Source organism: Cavia porcellus, unplaced genomic scaffold (genome assembly GCF_034190915.1).
Source record: "Cavia porcellus strain 051 isolate PalLab524CR breed Dunkin Hartley unplaced genomic scaffold, mCavPor4.1 scaffold_26, whole genome shotgun sequence".
Lineage (NCBI taxonomy): Eukaryota > Metazoa > Chordata > Mammalia > Rodentia > Caviidae > Cavia > Cavia porcellus.
In genome coordinates this window covers 34,619,137-34,640,162 of record NW_026947509.1, presented here as the reverse complement: position 1 = coordinate 34,640,162, position 21,026 = coordinate 34,619,137, and the positions used below count along the sequence as shown (strand labels likewise).

Here is a 21,026-nt window from a genome sequence, read left to right as displayed (position 1 = left end):
CTGAGAAGTTATTGTCTTTCCTTTTTAGAATTTTTTGAAAGACACAAAGTTGTAGATTAATTTTATTTTATTTGTTTTGAGACAAGATCTCACTATGTAGTTCAAACTGGTCTTACACTCATTTTGTAGCCCAGGCTAGTCTCAAATTCACAATAATCCTTCTGCCTCAGCCTCTTGAGTGCTGGAATTATAGGCGTGTGCTACCACACCCAGCTAAAATTATAGTTTTAAAAATAGCATAATGTCACAAACTGAAAACCAGGAACAAAAGGAACTGTAGTTTTTCCTGAGAGGACAATCTATTAGCTATAAATGGACGTTCTCTTTCCTACCTTTCGTGAAACAAAGATTACTTTTCCTATTTCAAAGGTGTTAGAAAGTGCTAAACAGTTGTTCAGGTGCAAAGTTTCAGTCCTCTAAGGAAGATTAAAAAACATCAAAAGCTGCTACGTGCCCCTTCTCTCTCTTTTTGTTTTGTTTTGGTTTATTTGTTTGATTTTTTGTTTGTTTGTTTGTTTTAAGACAAGCCCTTGCTCTAAAGTCCACATTAGCCTCAAATTCATGGCAATCCTCCTGCCTCAACCTCATGAGTACTGGGATTACAGGCATGTGCTGCCACATCTGACTCCTTTCTTGTAATACCAGATTGTACATAGTGTTTACATGCATTTGAGAATTTTACACTTACGATCTAAATTTTTTAAATCAGGTTACATTTTAGTAAAGTCTTACTAACCCTTTTGGGGGAAGGAGTTGAGACAGGGTCTCACTGTGTAGTTCAGGCTAACCTTGAAGTCAGAGTGATCCATCTGCTTCATCCTCCCTAGTGCTAGAATTACAGGCTTGTGCCACCACACCTGGCAAATTCTTACTACCATATAGAATGTCCAAAGCATCTGAGCTGGGTCTCAACAGCTGAATGGTGGCAGATCAAGAAGAGCTACCATGCTATCACTGCAGCCTAAACCAGTAAAAAGGCACCCATCCTAGATGTAGCTACCTGTTTATACTGCAACCTGGTCCCCAAACACTGGGTCAGCATGCAAAACAGGTTAAATCCTAAAGGTCCATTAATTACAAACCCACAACAAAAGGTCTACCAGACATAATTCACAAAGCCCTAAATTTTGTCCTTCCTGATCCTTGGTTTTTCTTAATTTTGTCCTGATAAATCTTCTAAACTAAAAACTTTTCATTCTTAATTACCTACAATAGTTAAGAAAATGGTTAATTTCATTCTAATCATGATTGCTTGCTTATGCTAAATTTTAATTTGCATAGGTAATAGGAAAGCTTGAATGAATTTTTCTCAAGCTCCTTTTGTTGTTGTTGTTTGTTTGTTTTCAGATGGGTCTTACTCTATAATTCAGTCATATAAACTCACTTTGTAGCCCAGGCTGGCCTCAAACTTGCAGCAATCCTCCTGCCTCAGCCTCCTGAGGGCTGGGATTACAGGCTTGTGCCACCACACCTGGCCGATTTCTGCTAAATTGAGAAAGACATTTTTAAAATACATGTGTTGTTTTTAAAGTTTTATTATATATATTCAAGGTGTGCAATATTTCATCATACATGGGGAAAGATTCTAATTAGGGAATGTTGTTGATGACACCTCGTTTATATTAGAATGCTGGCTGCATCATGTCAGTTTAGTAATAGAGAAATAATATGATAGACTCATCTTCAACTTCTTTTCCCAGGTCAGTGATGTTAATGACGATGTTAGGAGGGCGGCGGTTGAATCACTTGGCTTCATTCTATTCAGGTAATAATTTCGAACTTTGGATTGTGGTCAGCTCAACAGGAATATATCTAGATCCAGAGTGCGGACCTTTTGGTGATAAGTCCTGTTCATCCGAAAGAGGATACAGAATAGTATGATTTCTGAGAATTTATTCGGGAAGAAACAAAACTGTTCTGCTGATTTAATTTTGTAAATTCCAAAGAAGATCTCTAGTGCCCCTTATTGTGTATATTGGTAATTCAATTAGGATGTTACACAAGTTTATAAAGTGTCTTAAAGCTCTTTAATGAAAATGAAAGCTAATAGGCCTTGCTTAATTGCAAAAACATGAATATTTTGCAGATTGAAAAATTATTTTGAACTTGCAGACGCTTAACATGATCTTGGCAGGACAGTGTAGTTGTGTTTAAAAAGACACACTCTAAACCAGTCTGCCTGCACTGACTCTTGACTCAACGTCTTACTACCTGAATGATTTTAATAAAGTTACTCAGGCTCTAGTAGCCTGTTTCTTCAGGTATAAAATGGGGATAATAGTACATATTAGAGAATGATGGTTATTTTTGATAGTTAAGCAAATTAATACATCTAATGCCGTTAGACTAGTCTTTGGCACTAGTAAGCACTGTTGAAGTGTGTGTTGGTCATTGTAGCAGTCAGAGTAGTGCTGGTGGCAATGAGTGTAGGAGTCTTTTATTACTGTCTGCTTAGCTCCAATCTCAAATATCAGTGTTTCTTTTACTTTACTTAAAAGTTCCATGAAGAAAAGTTCAGAATATTTATTTAGCCGTATTTAGACCCTGCCTGTAGCTAATGTGCAATCAGTTCCTATGGTACGTGCCACTTTTCCTGGGAGTGAAACTGTGTAAGGATTGTGATGTTCTAAATGTGGACTTTTGAAAATGTGCTGTGAACCAGGCATGTGATCCTCTGCATAATATCCCAGATAGACAGTCACCTTACTGCAGACTGACACACATTTTCTTTCTACTGTGGATAGGGATGGAGTGAAGGCATGCCATGGTGAGGGTTGTAGTCTAGCTTAGCCTGCATGAGACCCCGGATTCTCCAGCACCACACACTAAAAACAGAAAACAAACCAAGCATAGTGACATGTGCCTATAATCCTAGCACTCTCAGAGGTTGATGCAAGAGGACCAGATGTTCAGACTTAGCCTGGTGACTTAGCTGGGCCTTGCTGCAAGTTTAAAAAAGTGGCGGAGGTAGCTCATAGCATGCTAACAGGTTTCTTACTGTACCAGTTTTCCTCAGTGAGGTTTTTCAACCAAATACTGATGTCCTTGCTATTATCCTTTTTCTTTTTTTAAATTTTATTTTAAAGAGAATAAAATCAAGCAACATAAAACAGAATAAAGCAAATCAAAATAAGACACAGTGTAAGTGACACAGGATTTCAAAACAAGGTAATAGGAAATCAATAGTGGTGGTCTTCAAAATAGCTGCCCATAGCTTCAGATATAGTAAAATAAAAAAAACAGAATAGAACTGATCAAAACAAAATAGTGAATGAAATACAGGACTTCAAAACAAGATGATAAGGGGCTGGGGATTTAGCTCAGCGGCATAAGGGCCTGCCTTGCAAAGAGGCAGTTGTGAGTTCGATCCCTGGTACCGATAAAAAGGAAAACAAACAAACAAACAAACAAACAAAACAAGATGATAGTAAATCTAAAATGGCTATCACAGTATATTTTGTTATCTTTGAAATGGCTGCCCATGCCATCAAATATAATAAAATCAAACAAGATAAAACAATAAAACCCAACCAAACAAAACAATGAGAATGATACAGGACTTGGAAACAAGAGAATAGGAATTTAGCAATGATTACCACCTTCAGAAGGAGATCCCCCATAGCTGCTACACTGCACACTACCATCCTCCAAATAGAAAATCAGGCTACTGGCTTCAGGCCTGCAAAATCAATGAAACACTAAACACTATCAGCATGTAAGTATTTCACCTTATTAGCTATCATCACAGCCTGTATCCTGGACTAGCCGGTCATCCATGGCAGGGGGCGTTGAGGGACACAGGACTTTGGCTCTTGTCTCCCTGGCATTTGCTTTTTCTAGGCAGCTTGTGCGTGGCTCTGACCCACAGGAGGTCTTAGCTTCTTGTTGACTTCTTCTTCTCCTCCCCCACAGTCTGCAGATGGCAGCAACTCACAGGGGACAGCTGGTGTCTGGCTCTTCCAGTCAGCCAGCCTGCATGTTCTTTTCTCCTTTTTTTTTTTTTTTCTTTTTTTGATGTTGGTTTTTTGAGACAGGATCTTGCTATATAGTTGAGGATGGCCTTGAACTCACTGTGTTGCCTAGGCTGGCCTCAAACTTTTAATCATCCCCATCTCAGCCCCTCTGTTACAATTTTATGTCAACTTAGTGTATACTGTTTGTTCTCTTTTCCGACCCATTTTCTTTTCAAACTCATTATTTATGTTCTGGATGCTATAATTTTTCCTTGGTTAAGTTTTGTGTTTTTCATTTTTTTTGCACACCTTTGTTTTCCTTTCTTTACTAGATAATATGAAGCAAAATGAAAGTTTTTAAGTCAGTTTAAGCAGTTGTAATCTAGTTCCCTGTTTTGAAGATAAGCCTATTAAATAGAATCTATTATCCAATGAGTTTTTACTGCTAAATTTGCTTTTACATTATAGATTTAACATATTCATAAATAGAAATAATGCATCAAAGTATGTACTTTTTATGTAAATAGTTAATATTGGAATTGTATTTCATCTTACAGAATATTCTGGAAGTAGTAGAATGACCTCATTAATTGTAGAAAAATTTCAGTTGATTGTAAGCAAAGACTTTTTTAGATGTGAAGCGAAGTAGATTTTCAATGTTACAGCTAATTTTGTAAGTTCACATATATTTAAGCATATACACAAGTTTAAAAGCAATACAGAGCATGTGGAAGGATAGATCTGATCTAGGTCGTAATGGGTAGGGCTTTGGTAGTACGATTGGAAACTATGGTATTTAGATTTCTTGAAAGAATTATGTATGCCTTCAGATACATAAAATAGAGAATTTCAAATACTGTATTGTTACTGTAGTATCTGAAAACTTAATCTCGTATATTTGGCAAGAATGTGTGCCATACTCATCATACTAGATTGTAGAACCAAAATAAAGAATGATTTTTAGTGGTTGCAGATAACCCAACCTTAAAACTGCTGAAGCTGGGCACATGCCTAGCACTCAGGAGGCTGAGACAGGAGGATCACTACTAGTTTGAGACCTGTCTGAGCTACGTAGTGAGTTCAACACCAAGCTGGACTAGATACCAAGACCCTGTATCACAGAACAAAATACAAAAAAAAGAAAGAAAAAGAAAAACTTAGACTAGTAGAGAAAAGTACCTGAACTTTGATAATTTAGAAACTTAATTTCTAGAATATATTTTTCCTAATAGATGATATAAAATCCATAAGTAAAGGTAACAGATTGGAATGTGTGTATTTGGATCCATGTCCTAGTAAAGGATTCTCCCACTGGGAGAATGTTTCTTCTTCATTTGCCCTGATCTTTCCATAACCTGTTCCCTAAACCCAGCTGCCTAGGAAAGGTCAGTGATAGAGCGAAAGGCTGAAGAGTAAGTGTGGATCCACTTTTTTTCTTTGTTGGTTTTGTTTTGTTCTTTTGGGTTTTTTTTTTTGGTACAGGGGATTAAACTCATGACCTTGTGCTTGCCAAGAAGGTGCTTATGCCACGAGCTAAATCCCCAGCCCTCAATCAGCTTTAAATGCAAAGCTGAGGTATGGCTATCCTCACTACTAATGTCAGCCTCAATTTGTTTCCCACCTCTAGAAGTAGCATTTTAAAAAAAGAAAAAAAAAAATCAAAATTCAGTAGACAGAAGCGGCTACCACGTACTTAGTGCCTACCGCTGCATCCTCATAAGAACTTCATGAAACACAAATGAGAAAACCAAGAATCATGGGAAATTAGGTATCATTTGCAAATTCATCAGCTTTCCATTAAATGGCACAGATTGAACTCATTTCCAGATCCAGCTGTGCAAAATAAATAATAAAAGTGTGAATGAAAAATTTTGTGCCAGTTCAGCTGAGTCACTGGGCAAAGACAGGCAGTCATGGACTGTTTAAGATATTGCTTACTGTTGAGACCTCATGCAGCTAACTCTTGCATATTTATTAATACCTTCAAGGAATGTGATTCGCATACTTGAGCAATTTCATTTGCTTCCTTCTCTCGTAGACCCTCTGCTAATTAGATGCCTGGTACCAGTCCTCAAACCAACAGTTTTAGTTCTAAGATCCTATTATATGGGGTATCTGGCTACTGACCTCCTATACCTTCTATCAAGACAGTTTCCTGAGTGAAGGAAAATTACAACTATATTTAACTAAACCAGACTGTAATTGGCTGACTTAACTCCTCTCCAGATGTGATCATTGTTTTGTGCACTTAATTTTAGTCCTTGATCCTGTCATTTGTTCATTCCTTACACTTTTATGGTCTTTTTAAAATTTTTGTGTGTGTGTGTGGTACCGAAGATCGAACTCACGACCTTGCACTTGCCAGGCAGGCGCTTATGCCACTGAGCTGAATCTGTGGCCCTAAATTTTTTTTTAAGAGTAGAAGGGTCTTTAATGCAGGCATAGGAGAGCTGCAGAGAGGTTCAGGAGCTCAGACAGGTGCTGTTTCACTGAGCTATATCACTGGCCACTTTTATGGTCTTAAAGACAAGGCTCATGCTTGTTCGTTTTATTCTTAGCACGACTTTGCATAAAATTAGGATCTAAATAAGTTTTATGAAATTGATTTTTATAAGCCTGAAATTTATTGACTTACTTCATTTGAAAACCATAACATTTAACCTGGATTGCTTTTGTTTATAGCTGTTCAAAATTATTTTTTTGGTGAAGTAATTTTGTCCAAATAAGAAAATTGGGTAATCATAAATATTCAACTCAATTTGAAGAGATGATTTGACATGTGGCCTAAAGTAATTATTTACGTATTCTTTCAGTCTTGTTCATCAGCTTACTTAGATGAAAACTTTACTAGTTGTGCTAGACATAACTGACTTGCTCTTCAGTTTTGTCACCTTCATTTTCAGTGAGGAGAGGTGTGTCTAGCAGAATGATTGAGGAAGACTGAGTGGTTGAGTTTCGGAGCCTCACTGGGCTCTGGTACATGGTAGAATTAATCCCATTTCGCATTCCATGTTTCATGAAAAATTTAGAGTTCTCTGTCATCGGATTCCGGAAGTAGATCTTATTGGAACATTTTCTAACAGTTTTTACAGACTTTGTAGCCTTGTAATTACAGGTGATATATCTGCCAAATGCATCCCGAAACGTCTTGTTGAAGAGGGTATAGACCAAAGGATTTACCCCTGAGGAAACATAGCCTATCCACACAAAAATCTCCAGGAGCATTTGGAGAGTACTCTGGTTGCAGGAATCACACAGAGCTAAAGTTATATTTGTAATAAAAAAAGGGCACCACATAAGCAAAAAGAGGAAAAATACAATTCCAAGGACCTTTGAGGCTCTCTGCTCATTGGAAATGGTTTGTGTAGACTTTTTTCCAATTGTGGACATTTGTCGCGTAAGGGTTTCATCACTTGAGTTGGGCAGAGTTTTGTCCTTGTGAAAGCCATCCAGCATTGCTGCCTTCTCAGGTGATGAGCTGGGAGTTTCATCTCTTTGGAATACTGTGGACACATTCAGCCACGTTAGACTCTGAGGCGCCTTGTTTTTGAGTAAGTAAGCTTTCTTCTGTAGAGCGTGAATGGTGAGAAAGTAAGTAACAATCATGATTGCAAGAGGCGTGAAGAAGGCAGCCAGCGAACCAAAAAGCATGAAATTGCCAAAACGCTCCTTGGTCAGCGCACAGGTGATATTGTTTGGATTAGGCACATCAGTATCTATCCCTTTAATAGGGACTGGAATGGCAATGCCTAAGGAAAAGGAAACAGGATAAATTGAGTCACTTTATAACCTATACCTCTCAGGTTTGGCCCTTTCAGATTTGTTCCCTAGGAATTTTATGCTAGTTAGTACACTGTAGTTCCTGGCGCCTGCAGTAGGCACTGTCAGGAAGATGTCTGACAGGAGAACCTAGGTAAGCACATCTGCTGATCTAAATTGGCTAGTGTGCTGATGATGAACCTTAAGAGCTTTCAGTGGGAACAGCCAGCAATCTGCTACCCGCAGGTTTACCACCGCTGTGTTAATGATGGGAGGTTTGTAATAAAAGCTCCCCTACACCTGTACAGTATGTCCATGATAGAGTAGGAAATGTCTTCATTTTTTCTGTTTTTCATAAGCTATTTTTTTTTTGTGGTTATACAGTTTAATTTTTATCTTTTGATATTTGAGTGTCTTTTAAACGTTTAACTTTTTAGGGAAACTAAAGGGTTAATTTTTTCTTTTAAAAATACTACTTACTGTTTGTAAGATTTAGAGTTCTTCTGATATGAGTGAAAGCTAAATCCTGCAAATTTTTTAATACTTTAAATAAATACCATGAAGTAGATACTTTAATATGGTGTTACATAGTGAAATATGTAATTTATTAGAAGAGTGAATAATACAAGATTAAAGCAAATCTTTTCTCTTTTTTTTTTTAGTTAGTACTGGGGATCAAACTCATAACCAGACACTTGTAAGGCAGGCGCTTATGCCACTGAGCTAAATCCCCAACCCCAAATCTTTTCTCTTTAAAGCAGCAGATATTTCTTAAATATCTGAATCAACTGATCTTTTGTTTTATACTGTTTCATGAATCCGAAAGCACTATATTCTCTGCACAGCCTTGTCATGAGCCTTGCCAAGAACATTTCCATCAATCTCTTCTTAATGGAGTCCAATACTATTTTCATCAAGCAGAAAAAAGATGCTGTCTACTTATTTTGCACTAGAGGTCAGCACACTACAGCTTAAGCTCAAATCTGGCTCACATTCTGTTTCCATAAAAGTTTTACTCCTCACCCTTAGAGTAGTATGATATCTATAGCCGTTTTTGTTCTACAGAGTTGAGAACGTGACTGAAACTACACAGAACCTATAAGCGTAAAGTACTTTCTTGACCTCTGCAGAAAAAGTATCCTGATTCCTGCTCCAGGTCATGATTATTTCTAGCTCCAAACACTTCCCTTTTGAAGTCTGTTTGATGTACTTATGCTGCTGGGTTTTTTTCCCCCATCCTGCTTATCTGTGAGCCTCTAGGACATTTCTCCATCTGTCAGTCTTCCTCTCTACTGTCCCACTGCCATCATCGTCCATGACTTCATCCCATGGATGACCTTTCTGGCACCTTAATTTTATGTGTCTTAAACTCTGCAATTATTGTATTCCTGATTCCATAATTCCACTTAAAATGATCCCATATAAAAAATTATCTTTCTTGTTTGCTAGAGCACTTCTCTTTTCGTTTGTCTTGACCGTGAGTCCTTCTGTCTGTCTCTTATTTTCATGTTTTAGTGACTCACCCATTATGACTTACATTGTCTTCCTATCCAGTTAATAGTCAGTACTTTGGAGTTCTCACTGGCACTTTTTGTACCCTCACCTTGTTGTTTATGTTCCTGTAACAGAATACCACAGACCAAATAATTTATAATGAACAAAAGTTTAGTCTGAGATCCAGGAGCTGCATCTGGTGAGGGCCTTTTTCTGCATCATAATATGGCAGAAGTTACTAAATGGGAACAAGCAGGAGAAAGGGCCACACATCGTTTATAAAGATGAAGGTGCTCTCAATATGGCTTTAATCCATTCCTGAGGTCAGAACCCTCCTGATCTCATCACTGAGAAGTCCCTACCTCAGTACTGTCACACGGAGGATTAAGCCTTGAACACAAGCTTTGGGGGCCACATTCAACCCACAGCACTAGAATAACTGTTAATTCAAAAGAAGAAGGGGAGCTCTCTTGCGTTTTATAGAATTTTGAAACTAACCTTAATCCTGTTATGTGAGGGACTTTGTGGATTTTGGGTTTTTTTGCAATTGGTTCTATGAAGCGTGATGAGGTAAAAAGAGCATTAATCTTAGTCTTGGTGCTAAGAAGCTGTGAGCATCCCTAAGCCAACTATCTAAAACCTCTAGGACTATTTTTTCTCACATATAAAAGGAAGATTTCTCAGATCTCTTTCAAATCTTTAAATCTAGAGTCTTCCTTTTAATCCTACATGTTACCACTTTGTGGCAAGGTAGTTTATATATCTGCTTTCCTTGAGTGCAAAAATTATTTGGTATTCATTCATGTATTTTTAGTACCTGGCACATTATAGGTACCCAATACAGATTTGATCAATTTATAAACTCATGTTATGCAAGCTTAATTTCGATACTTCTAACCAGCAAACTGTTATATTAGCTTTGTAGCATTTCGCATTTCCAAATGTTCCAGTTTTTCTTAGGGAACCATTTCTGTCTTTTTTCTGCATAGTTCCCTTACCATACCCCGGTACACCTGGCATGGTTTGCTGTCCCTCACTGCAGTGAGCTTACCAAAATAAATGAGTTGCTTGAAATGAATGGCTTCAGTTTTTTTCTGCTTCAGATTTTGCCTCACATCCTCTTTCTCTAGCTTTTCTGGGAGTGCAGGGTACTAGGCTGGTCTTTGTCGGTCAACCTCTCTCTCCCCTTGCGAGTCTCTTCATCTTGAATAGACTTTTTCCCTAACCCTGCCTCCTTCCCATGCTAGAGTAGAAGTTGCACGCCTTGCTTTTACCTCCAGACTTTTCAAAGAAGTTTGGACCTAATATCGTTGGCTTCAGGAATATAAAGGTCAATTTCAGTGTCTTAATTTTTGCTCTTAATGTTTTTTTTTTTTCTTCCTCTAAATTTATTTTACTAGGAAAAAGTAAATATGCTGGTGTGGTTGTTGTATATGTTGCAAATCTTTTTTCTGATACTAATTTAGCAGAGCGTTGAGTAATGTGTGCTATACTCATGCCACTGGATACTCTATGTAGAAGCTATCTTTGAGCACTGAAGACAAGCACAAAACCATAAAACATCTGGAAAACAGTGTGATTTATTTTTCTGTAGTCATTTCTGAACATGGGTTTAATGTTTTCTTTGCATCTGTCTTAAAACTTTTTAATGTATTTAAAACATCAGCACAGACATTTATCTGCCTTTAATTTATATGCATATTGAAACGTTAGTTTCTTAGGTGAATTTATGAACTTTGATACAAAATGTTTTGTTGTTTTTTCTGTTTATCTTACGTGATTTAAGATACAGTGCTTTTCATTTTTTGGTTACTTTAATGTGATTATTGAATTACTTATGCTAGCTAGACCTTAATGAGCTATTGACAGATGTAAAGACTTTTTAATTTTGACCTTCGTGGATACCCGGTTAAGTGGGTTGATACCCGTCAACATTGTGAAGGTGCTTCTTTCTGAGCACATAAACTTTGCTACTCCTTCATGGGCTTTGCTAGGAGTATGTCTTAGGTGAATATAAGCGCCTCATGTGGCTGCCTTCCTGGACCTGTCAGGCAGTTTCCTGACCTCCTGACATGTCATCTTCCTAGCCAGTAGGAACTAAAGGCTGTGTCCTCCACCCATACCTTGGCATTCTCCACATACCTATTGAAATTAACCACACCACTGTAATCTTGATGAATGCAGTAGCTCGGGAGTTATATTGATTGGCCTGGATTGGCTTTTTGATGGCTATGTAGCGATCCACTGAAATGGCACAGAGGTGTAAGATGGATGCAGTTGAAAAGAGAACATCAAGAAACAACCAGGCAGGACACAGAACAAGTGGAAGGGGCCACATAGCCTCTGAAAGAAAAAAACAACCAGAAACATTTTCTCTTGCAGAATGGCAACCTCAGTTTACAGTTTAGCTTCAGTTTTATATTTAACTTTAGATCTTGGAAACAGCAGTACTAAATACAATTATTTCTGTAAATTATACCTTTTAAATACCTGTTTCACATTGAATAATACAATACTTTTTCTGAGTCAGGGTATCACTGTAGTTCAAACTGGCCTTGAACTCAGTGATCCTCCTGCCTCACTGCTGAGTGCTGGGACTGTAAGTGCATACCACCATGCCTGGCCCAGTTTAACATTTTTAACAATATTTTACAGTGCTCTAGAAGATTTTCTGGGAAAGGTCATGTCTTAATCTTAGAATCTAGATGCACCACATTGGTTGGTATAGGGCAGGTACTCAGAATACCTCAGAACGGAACTTTAGAGAGCACTTCTAGACGATACTGGGCGTATCGTCTAGAAGAGTGGTGTGGCCGTAGACTGAGGAGGTCTTTCAAAGCAAAGACTTAAAGGGTAGCAGAGAAGCCTCTGTGTAGAGAAAATCTAAGCAATTTAATTTTCTCCTTCTTAGCCTTAGCATTCAAGTTGTCTTTGCCCTAAGTTTAAAGCAGACTAACAGACTGAACAGAGTGAAAAGAATCACCCACGACTGAGGGTTTTGCAGTGGGAGCTAAAGCGAAGACTACCTTCCAAACTGACCTAAAGTTTTAGATTTGAGGCTCCAAGCAGAGAGAGAAAAGTCCTAAGTTCTTTGTTGTTATTTTTCCAGCTTAGGCTGCACTCAGGCCTCCTGCATGCCAAAAGAGTACTTGGCTACTGAGCTGCACCCTAGCCTGTGCCTTCAAGTTTTGGGTTATAATCATATACACTGATCACAGTGAATGATGAAAAAGTGACTAATAGTCTTTCAATGCATGTTCTCTCTACATCATCTTTTAAAATGAATTGCTAATAATTTAAGTGTACCTCTTCTGAAAATTAAAGACTGGAAAATTCTAGTCATAAATCTTGCAGCCATGAGCAGGAAGCCACAAGAGAAGTCTTGTGTAAAAGCGCAGGTCTTTGGAATTTGACTCTCTGACCCACATACTCCTAACTGAGCTGAAGGAAAGCTTTTTAGCACTGATTTAAGTCTGTAAAACTTGTTAGCCTCTAGCTTTCCAACACAACAAATTTATCTATAAGCTCCACTTTTAGAGCAGAAAATGGGAATTATATTTAATGCGCAGCTGGGAGAGAGATATAACATTCTGTGTTTCATGAAGTACTAGTAAATAATATTTTTGTGAAACTCGACATAAAGTAGCCAATAACTAGTAAGTCAATAGAAACTTTCATGAAAAGCAAAAAAAGCAGAGTTTGTAGTAAAGAAGTGTTCTGATCTCCTGGGATATTTGTAGCTTGTGGTAGAGTACTTGCCAGTTGTGCTCAGGGACCTGTGTTCAATCCCTAGCACTGCACAAAAGGCTTCTGCAATTGTCTAATAGATCGAGGTGATCTAAGAATTGTAGAAATGAGAAAGAGTTCTAGACACTCTTATTTAATAAAGGGACTCAAGATCAGAAATACTTGAATAAAGATGAAGCTGGTATGGTAAAATAGTTTAAATATTTAAAAATGTTATTTGATTTGGAATTTTAGTTTGCTTTACAGATTTATAATTAAATTTATTTGTTATAATGTATTATGTGCAACTAATTTCCAAAAGGACTTGGACATTATTTAAAATTTGAAATAATACAGTTACAGGTCTAAGATTTTGTTTGTTTGTTTTTTGAGACAGGGTCTTACCATATAGTTCAGGCTGCATTTGAACTTACTATGTAGTCTAAACTGGCCTCAAACTCATAGTGAGCTTCCTGCCACAGCCTCCCAAGTGCTGGGATTACAGGTGTGCACCACCACACCTGGCAAGGTTTAAATTTTAAAAAAAAAGAGACCTAAGAGTAAATCTATGGGAAATAAGTTATCAGGTGCATAGGCTAAATTATTCCTTCTATTCTGGAGCTCTAAATTTGACTCTCATAAATCAGAAAGAAGAAAATATTTTTATTATATAGTATTTGTTGTCCCCTGGTAAAAAAACAAAAATTTCTCTGAAAAACAAATCCTATTTTGTACTTGCTTCCAAATTAAACTCAGCAGAATTAATTTCAAATGAGTCTTAAAGAATGTCATTTTCATGCATACCTGAAATAATTTTAGGCTGAGGAAGAAGAGCAAATATAAAGAGCAAAACAAGTCTTAGATAGGTCTTGATTATAGACAGTCAATTACTTATCTAAATACCATTCGTAGCCTAAATATTTTGTTGTTTAATGTGAAAATGGTAAGCTTTTAATACCATCATGTGTGGGGAGTGGTAGAACTATAACTCCCCAGCGGTGCAGCATCCTCACAGGCATGGGTCTACATCAGTCAGTCAGTCATCTCAAGGATTCAGACAAGTATTGGTCACAGTATTCTTTTTACCACTTAATGTGAAATACGCATTAAACTGAAAAAAAGACAAAGTTCTGCCTCTTCCCTAGGGGGGGGAATTATTAGATGGAGTTATGAGATAAATGTTGGCTCTGTATGCCAAACATGACAGTTTGCTTGACAGGATTTCTCATTTGTGTTTGAGAAAGCAGAGTAGTAGAGAAAGCAGCAGTTCAGAGTCTGAATTAGAGTCAGTCCTCCTGGATTCAAAAGTTCTAATGCCTCCTTCATATCTCTGCCACTTATTTCCTGATGCTGGACAAATTTGTTGTCCTCTGTTCCTCTGTCCTCTGTAAAATGAGATAACCATACGTGGTATATAGGGTTGCTTTACAGGGTTACAGATTCAGTGCAGAATGCGTGGGAAGTATTTAGAACAAAAAATGGAGAAGGCACTCAATAAAATGTTAGTTGTTACCGTTGTTGTTTAACAGAACCTAGCCAGCTAATCCAGCCATGGGAAATCAGAATCTCAGAAACAAGCCAGATCTCAATTTAAAGTAAGTTTTGTTTCTGCTGCAAGTGTATAGTGCATCTGATTGAATTTAAAGCCCAGGTTGGCCTCAAATTCACGAGCCTGTTGCCCAGTGTCCAGAGTAGCTGGCCTCCCAGGGGCCCCACTATGCTGGTATAAGATTTTTAATACTTCCGAGAGGCTGTGCCTGTGGAACTGACAGAGCTGTGTAGTATACAAAGTTGTTGGAGAAGGACAAATCCAAATACACTGTGTGTGCACCCATGTGTATGCATATGCATGTGTGTTTTACTGGGGATTGATCCAGGGTCTTCTCACTGATCTATATCCCTGGCCATTTTTTTTTTACTTTTTTGAGACAGAGACTTGCTCAGTCACTAAATTGTGCATGCTTTGTTTTAGTCTCAGAAATTCTAATGCTGCTTCTTTATCTTCCAGGAAAGAAAAACATAGTTCAGTACTTAAATTATTTTTATAAAGCTTCTGTTTTGTTTCATTACTGTTTTTCTACTGTCTTGGATTAGATGTCTAATATGATAATATCTGAAGTAATTTAATATTTATGAAAATACTTGGTTAACTTTTTAAATTTCTACTTTCCAAAAAAGAACTGCTTCCCCCGCCCTTTCAGAATCAAGCAGAAGAGTGCTCCACTCACTTGCCATGCGCATTTTATCGGGTCAGACTCCCTCCTACTAAGCTCCAATCAGTGGTATAGTACAGGCCGGGCGGGAGGTGACAGAGGTGGGCCTTGCTCCGCAGTCTCACCACTGTGGAAGGCGTGGAAGGACTCTGAGGGACCCAGTGATTGGCTTCACGCGGACAGAGCCAGAGTCCCATCCTAGCAGGCCGCACTTCAAAAACCTGCCTTCCAGCCGTTTTACACACTGTTCTACAGACACTGTGTCAACTGACAGATCCCAGAACATGCAGTAAGTTATAAATAAGTAATGGGAATCAAATGCCATGTATTTTCCTTTCACATTTTTAGTCATTTGATGAGAGATGGAAAGGTTTCGAGTGTTTTGGAGGGAGGCTATTGTTTAGTCTTTTGTTTTGGTAGTACTGGGAATTGAATCCAGAGGCTTCACAGCTATATCCCTAGCCCTTCTTTACTTTTTGCTTTGAGACAAGGTCTTACTGAGTCACCAGGTTTCCCAGGCTGGGCTCCAACTTGCAGTCCTTCCGCCTCAGCCTCTGAGAAAGCTGGGAATACAAGCATATGCCACCTTGTCCTACTTGAAATGTACCTAAGTGTACATATCCTGTCTTTTATGTCAGCATAAGATGTATTTTTTCCTGCTCAAGTATTTCTAATGCACACATTTTCAGGCGTTATGTTGTAAGCTGCTAAGTTGTGTTCATGGCTAACAAAAATTATGGGCAAGACAGTAAAAAACAAACAAAAAACTAAAACTGTAAAGATTGGGTCCCACACCTGTAATCCTAGCACTCAGGAGGCTGAGGCAAGAGGATTGTTGCAAGTTTGAGACCAGACTGGGCTACAGAGTGAGCCCAAGGCCAACCTAAATGGCATAGTGAGACTCTGTCTCAAAAAAGACAAAAAAAAAATTGAATCCAATGCTCCTAGATAAGACGAAATGACAGAAAATTTTCCTCGCAAAATTTACTCAAAAGGCTGGTGTGCCAGAATTGTCCTAATGTTGGTACACTGGAAACTCAAACAGTATGTAACTGGATACTGTGCAAGTCAGCAGCTGAATAAAATACCCTTCAGTATAAGGGGCACTTTTTAATCTTACTGCTCTTTTTTTTTTTTTCAACTTAAAATTTGAATACTGGCTGGCATACAGCTTCTATATTACTTTTATTGAATTTTCTTGAAATGAAGATACTTAAACTTCTATGACTTACAGAACAAGGACACTTCTTTGTGGACTTCAGAAGTTCTAAGATTAGCCCCAAAATTAGAGAGGAAGAAAAAAAAAACCATTTGTGCCTTTTAAAATTATCAAAAGTTCTAAATGCATTACTTTAGAAGGTCTTCACATTTATCATCATGTAAAAGGCTACCCCAGACCTGTTAGAAGTCACTTCCCTATCTGTACTATACATGGTTCCTAATCTATAAATGCATCCTGTGAAGTTTGTAGTGGACAGCATGCATCTCCTCATGCCTTTCTTATAGAAACAGAATCATATATTAAATCACAAAGTCAGACAGTTTCCTGTGTTAGTTTATTTTTTTAAAATGTACTAACACAGTTATTACATGAGGCTGTGATTTTGTTTTAAAAAAGTATCTGAAAGAATAAAATGTTAATATAGTAATTACTAAAGATAAATATGAAGATTATTCTACATACTTAATGCTAAAATGTTTGTTTTCCACTAACTTTTATTGCCAAGACTATCTTAGGCACTAAAGTTTTGTATATAGAGGCCGAGAATTTAGCTCAGCAACGTAAGTGCCTGCCTGGCAAGCACAAGGTCTTGAGTTCAATCCCTGCTACCAATATATATTTTATATATACATAATTTTATATAAAAGTTTTCAGTTGCTGGAATACCTAGTATTTTCCCATAGAATATATGGAGTTATATGTTTATTGTGTTTTTATATCATTGGCCAGCTCACTAAGGAGTTCTGTCATTTAAAATTCCTTAACTATTTAGCTGAAAATTTAAGTACCCACTGCAGTTATTTTGTGTGTAGTAGAGTTTTATATTTATAGACTCAAGGATTTTTAAAGTTAAAGTTCACTTGTGTAGCTCATTCATTTATTCACTGTAACATATTAGCTAAAGTTTACCACAGTATGAAACAAGCATTTTGACACTTTTGGTAAATCTGGTGAAGCCATGTAGAGTGTGATTTAATACTTTGAGCCGCTATTATGAAGATAGAAATGAGAACTTGAATATTATATTGTGCCATCATTATATATTTCTATTACTTTATATCTTTCTAAAGTAAGACGTCTTCATTTTCTGTAGTTCTGTGTAGCATTAGATTATTCAAAAGATAACATATAAAGGGAGGAGTATGGGTAGAGTCATTAGAGAATCTGATGAAAGGCAGTAGGACTTCATTCATTATTGCTTGTCCTGACACAGAATTTTCATGATTGATTAGGTAATGTTGACTTACAATGCAAAATTTAAACTTACCGCCATTGTGTTATATTTGGGAGAACAAATAATTTCAGGTATCTTTCTGTTGTTGCTTATGAAAAGAGTTTAATAGCAGTTTCTCTTTGCCTTCGAATTTAATAAATCTGTGCATTCTAGTTTAATTAATTTCACTGTATCTTAAAATGTTTATACTTAAAAGTAAATATAATTCCTACAAGCCGTACCTACTACAGATAGTCATTTTTCTTAAAGCATTTTAAGAAGGAATATCAATTTATACCAAAAATTGACTAAGTATCTTTTTAATGCTGATCCTGAGATAGGAGTCTTCATGATTTATCAGAATTATTAGTGTTTACTCAGTTCTTGTAACTAGAAATGATATGCATAAGTCTGCTTTTATCTATTTTAATATCTTTTTATTTTTAAATTTATTTTAATATGTTTATATCTTTTAATATCTTTTTATTTTATTTCAATATCAAAATACATTTTTTATTATTACAACTCAGGTTTGGTCCACTTATTTAATTAATTTTAAGGTTTATCAAGAACACAGAGGGTTGGGTATCATAAAAGGTTAAATAGATGGATTGTCCCTTGGGATACTCTGAGCCAGACCATTTCCTTTAGCAGTGAAACATCATTTTTTCTTAATTTGACAGATGTGTGGGAATTGTGTTTAAGTTCAAAGTGCGTAAATTATAAAGAGATGTAACAAGAATTTGTAAAACAATTCCAGATTTAAATCAGGGCTTAGCAATTCCGAATTTAAATTGGAGCTTAGCAATTTATATTGAGATTCAGTGATTAATTATTCAAAGATATTATTATTAATAACTAGCCCAGCACACACTTGTCCCCAAAGTGTTCTAATTACCGCTTCATTAAGGAAAAAGCCTAGTAATTATACTTTCTAGGTAATGTATATAAAATCTTTTCATATTGCTAACTCAAATGACTTTCAAAATAATCTTTTGGATGGCTGAAAAGGGACAAGATTATTTCTAAAAAACTCAGTTTTTGTTCTTTTAAATTGCTTATTGAGGGAGCCGGAAATATAGCTCAGCAGTACAGCACCTGCCTGGTAAGCACAAGGTTTTAAGTTTGATTCCCAGTACCAAAAAAAAAGAAAAAAAATTTGATTATTGACCATAAAAAAATTATGAAAAGTGAGAGGCTATTATTTGCTGGGTAGTTCAAGTTTATCTAATTCAAGTCCATTTTTTATTTCAAAGAAAATAAAGGGTAAATAACTGTCCAGTTCTGTAATAGTATATGATACAGTTCTATGACTCAGTGATAGCAACAAAGTGCAATACTTACCAAACATTATTGTCAGGAGTGCAATTGGCATCACAAACAGTCCAACCAGCAAGTCAGCCACCGCCAACGACATGAGAAAGTAATTGGTAGCGTACTGCAGCTTTTTCTCCAGTGAGACGGCCAGAATAACAAGGATGTTTCCCCCAATGGTGGGTATTATCACCATGAGTATCAGAAGAGCTGCCCAGTTCAGCTTATTTCCCTGTTCCTCAAAAGTTTGTTTCATTTCCTCTGGGATTGATCCTTTCTGAAATCTAGACCAGTTAGAAGAGATTAAGCCACCAAGTGTACTTTGCAAAACATGCTTGGGAATTTTGCTTTGTTCAGACATTCTATAAGAGAAAGCCATTTGCTGTTTTTCTGATCCAATCCAGTTCCAGTTTTCTGTGATGCAGTCCACGGTCAATAGCTAAGCAGGTCATCTCCTTTTTTTCCCAGGTCAGACACTCAAAGCCAAGTTGACTCCTTCCTTTAAAAACAAAAAATTTCATGATTTCTAAAATGATAGCATACACACATCTGTCCATATTTCTAGGTAAGACTTCTAAGTTTAGTATTTTGTAGATTTCAGAAAGCTCAGTGCAAGAAACCAATAGTTAGAAAAAATCAACTATTGGTTTGTCTCTGTCTCTGTGTCTAACTCACTGGCTGTAGTTGTAGAGTTGTGTTTGACCTTGACTGCCAGAATTCCTCTAGATACAGATATGTAAATTGCATTATTTCCAAAAAGCAGTAAAAACATTTGAATTTATAAGCAGCCCCTCCCTTCTCTGTAGATCTGTCATACATTTGATAATGCAGCCAGTGCCCACACACAAAAAAATACTCTGAATTTGCCTCTAAATATTAATTGTAGAAATACATTAATTTTTCAGTGGTTATTATAAAAACTGTTTCCTGACCTTTGACTGCCTCTTTACTCTAGAAAGTACAGAATAAAACAGGGAAAGTACTAGTTTGCTATACTCTGGTCACCCACCTAGGAACACTCCTTAAGGTCTAAATAAATTATTTGCCCACTAGGAATCCTTATATGTAATTGATTTCTCTGATTAGGTTTCATTCTTGCCAATTTAAATGCCATTTTTATAAACATGTTTTGGAATTTCTTTAATTTGAGAGAAAAATATAGCTACTAGCAGTGTCTAAATAGTCATTTTTAGTAATTTTACCTTTCATACCATGTTCTGGCAGCAAGTATTTTTTAAAACTTAACATTAAACCTGCTAAACTTGAACCAGATCTTTTTCATTTGTTTAAGTACTAATTTTTCTGCTTAATTTTCCACATCTCCCACCCTTAAGGAGGAGGAGAAGCTAAGAGGATGATTAAACCATTTGTGTTAAAATTACAAGTCTGATATTAAAAATCTCCCCTTTAACATTAGTAACTTTTTCATTTTTACACCACTAAATAGAAGTGGAAGATTATGGAGGCAGAGCTGTTAAAGGTTAAAAACCAAAGCACCAGCAGCAAACCCTGCCCAGCAGGTCCCTAGTGATCCGCTACTCACCTCTCTTTGGCTTGGGACTGCGCCATGCGCTGTTGTCGGCTCTACAGTGGCCTCGCTCACCACAGTGACTGAAGTCCTCCTCCCACTGACTAATTTGGAGCCTCCAGCACCACACTTGCAAGCAGTGAAGCAAACGTGTTGTGCAGCTGTAAGCTTGCCAGCGAGGCTATTTCCTCTTTGATATGTTCGTTTTTAGAGAGCACCAGCATTCGTTGTAATTCATAAAAACTAGCACTTGAGACCTTTACTCAATTTAGAGACTTAAAAACTCTTTGACATCTGAGAGAGTTTTAGTAAAATCTTTTAAGTTAAGATCATTTTGTTTGGAATTAATCTGGGCTGTTTTTCCTGTTTGAGGGAAAAAAGATATCATCTAGAGATTCTAAAGTTTTTATTCAAAGAAGATTCCACACTGTTAGCTTGTAGAAATTTCCACCGTTCTAATTTCTAACGGTGAAACAAGATTCTTACTCAGCGTGTATGCCCTTGTGGTGGAACACAGTTAATTTGCTCCGGTTGCGACCTTATATAGAAGAGCACAGGAAGGTCTGAAGTCAACATGTATACATAGGTTTCAGCAGAAGCTTTG

General features: G+C 37.0%; 2 protein-coding genes across 4 annotated transcripts in view; one reads left to right on the top strand and one right to left on the bottom strand.

Moving 5' to 3' along the window:
• The window catches only part of Psmd1 (proteasome 26S subunit, non-ATPase 1), an 84,759-nt gene that overhangs the window by 24,581 nt on the left and 39,152 nt on the right, over positions 1 to 21,026 (top strand). Inside the window, exon 16 of the mRNA XM_003474602.5 lies at positions 1,701 to 1,765. Within this exon, the coding sequence (XP_003474650.1) occupies positions 1,701 to 1,765 (65 nt within the window). The remainder of the gene's footprint in view (positions 1 to 1,700; positions 1,766 to 21,026) is intronic.
• Positions 182 to 20,869, bottom strand: Htr2b (5-hydroxytryptamine receptor 2B). Of its 3 annotated transcripts, XM_023566854.2 has the most exons (4): positions 20,438 to 20,866; positions 18,925 to 19,393; positions 11,349 to 11,549; positions 184 to 7,702 (listed from the first exon to the last, which is right to left on the bottom strand). In XM_023566854.2, the coding sequence occupies exons 2-4, from the start codon at positions 19,271 to 19,273 to the stop codon at positions 6,810 to 6,812; spliced, it is 1,443 nt and encodes a 480-aa protein (XP_023422622.1). In that variant the 5' UTR covers positions 19,274 to 19,393; positions 20,438 to 20,866; the 3' UTR covers positions 184 to 6,809.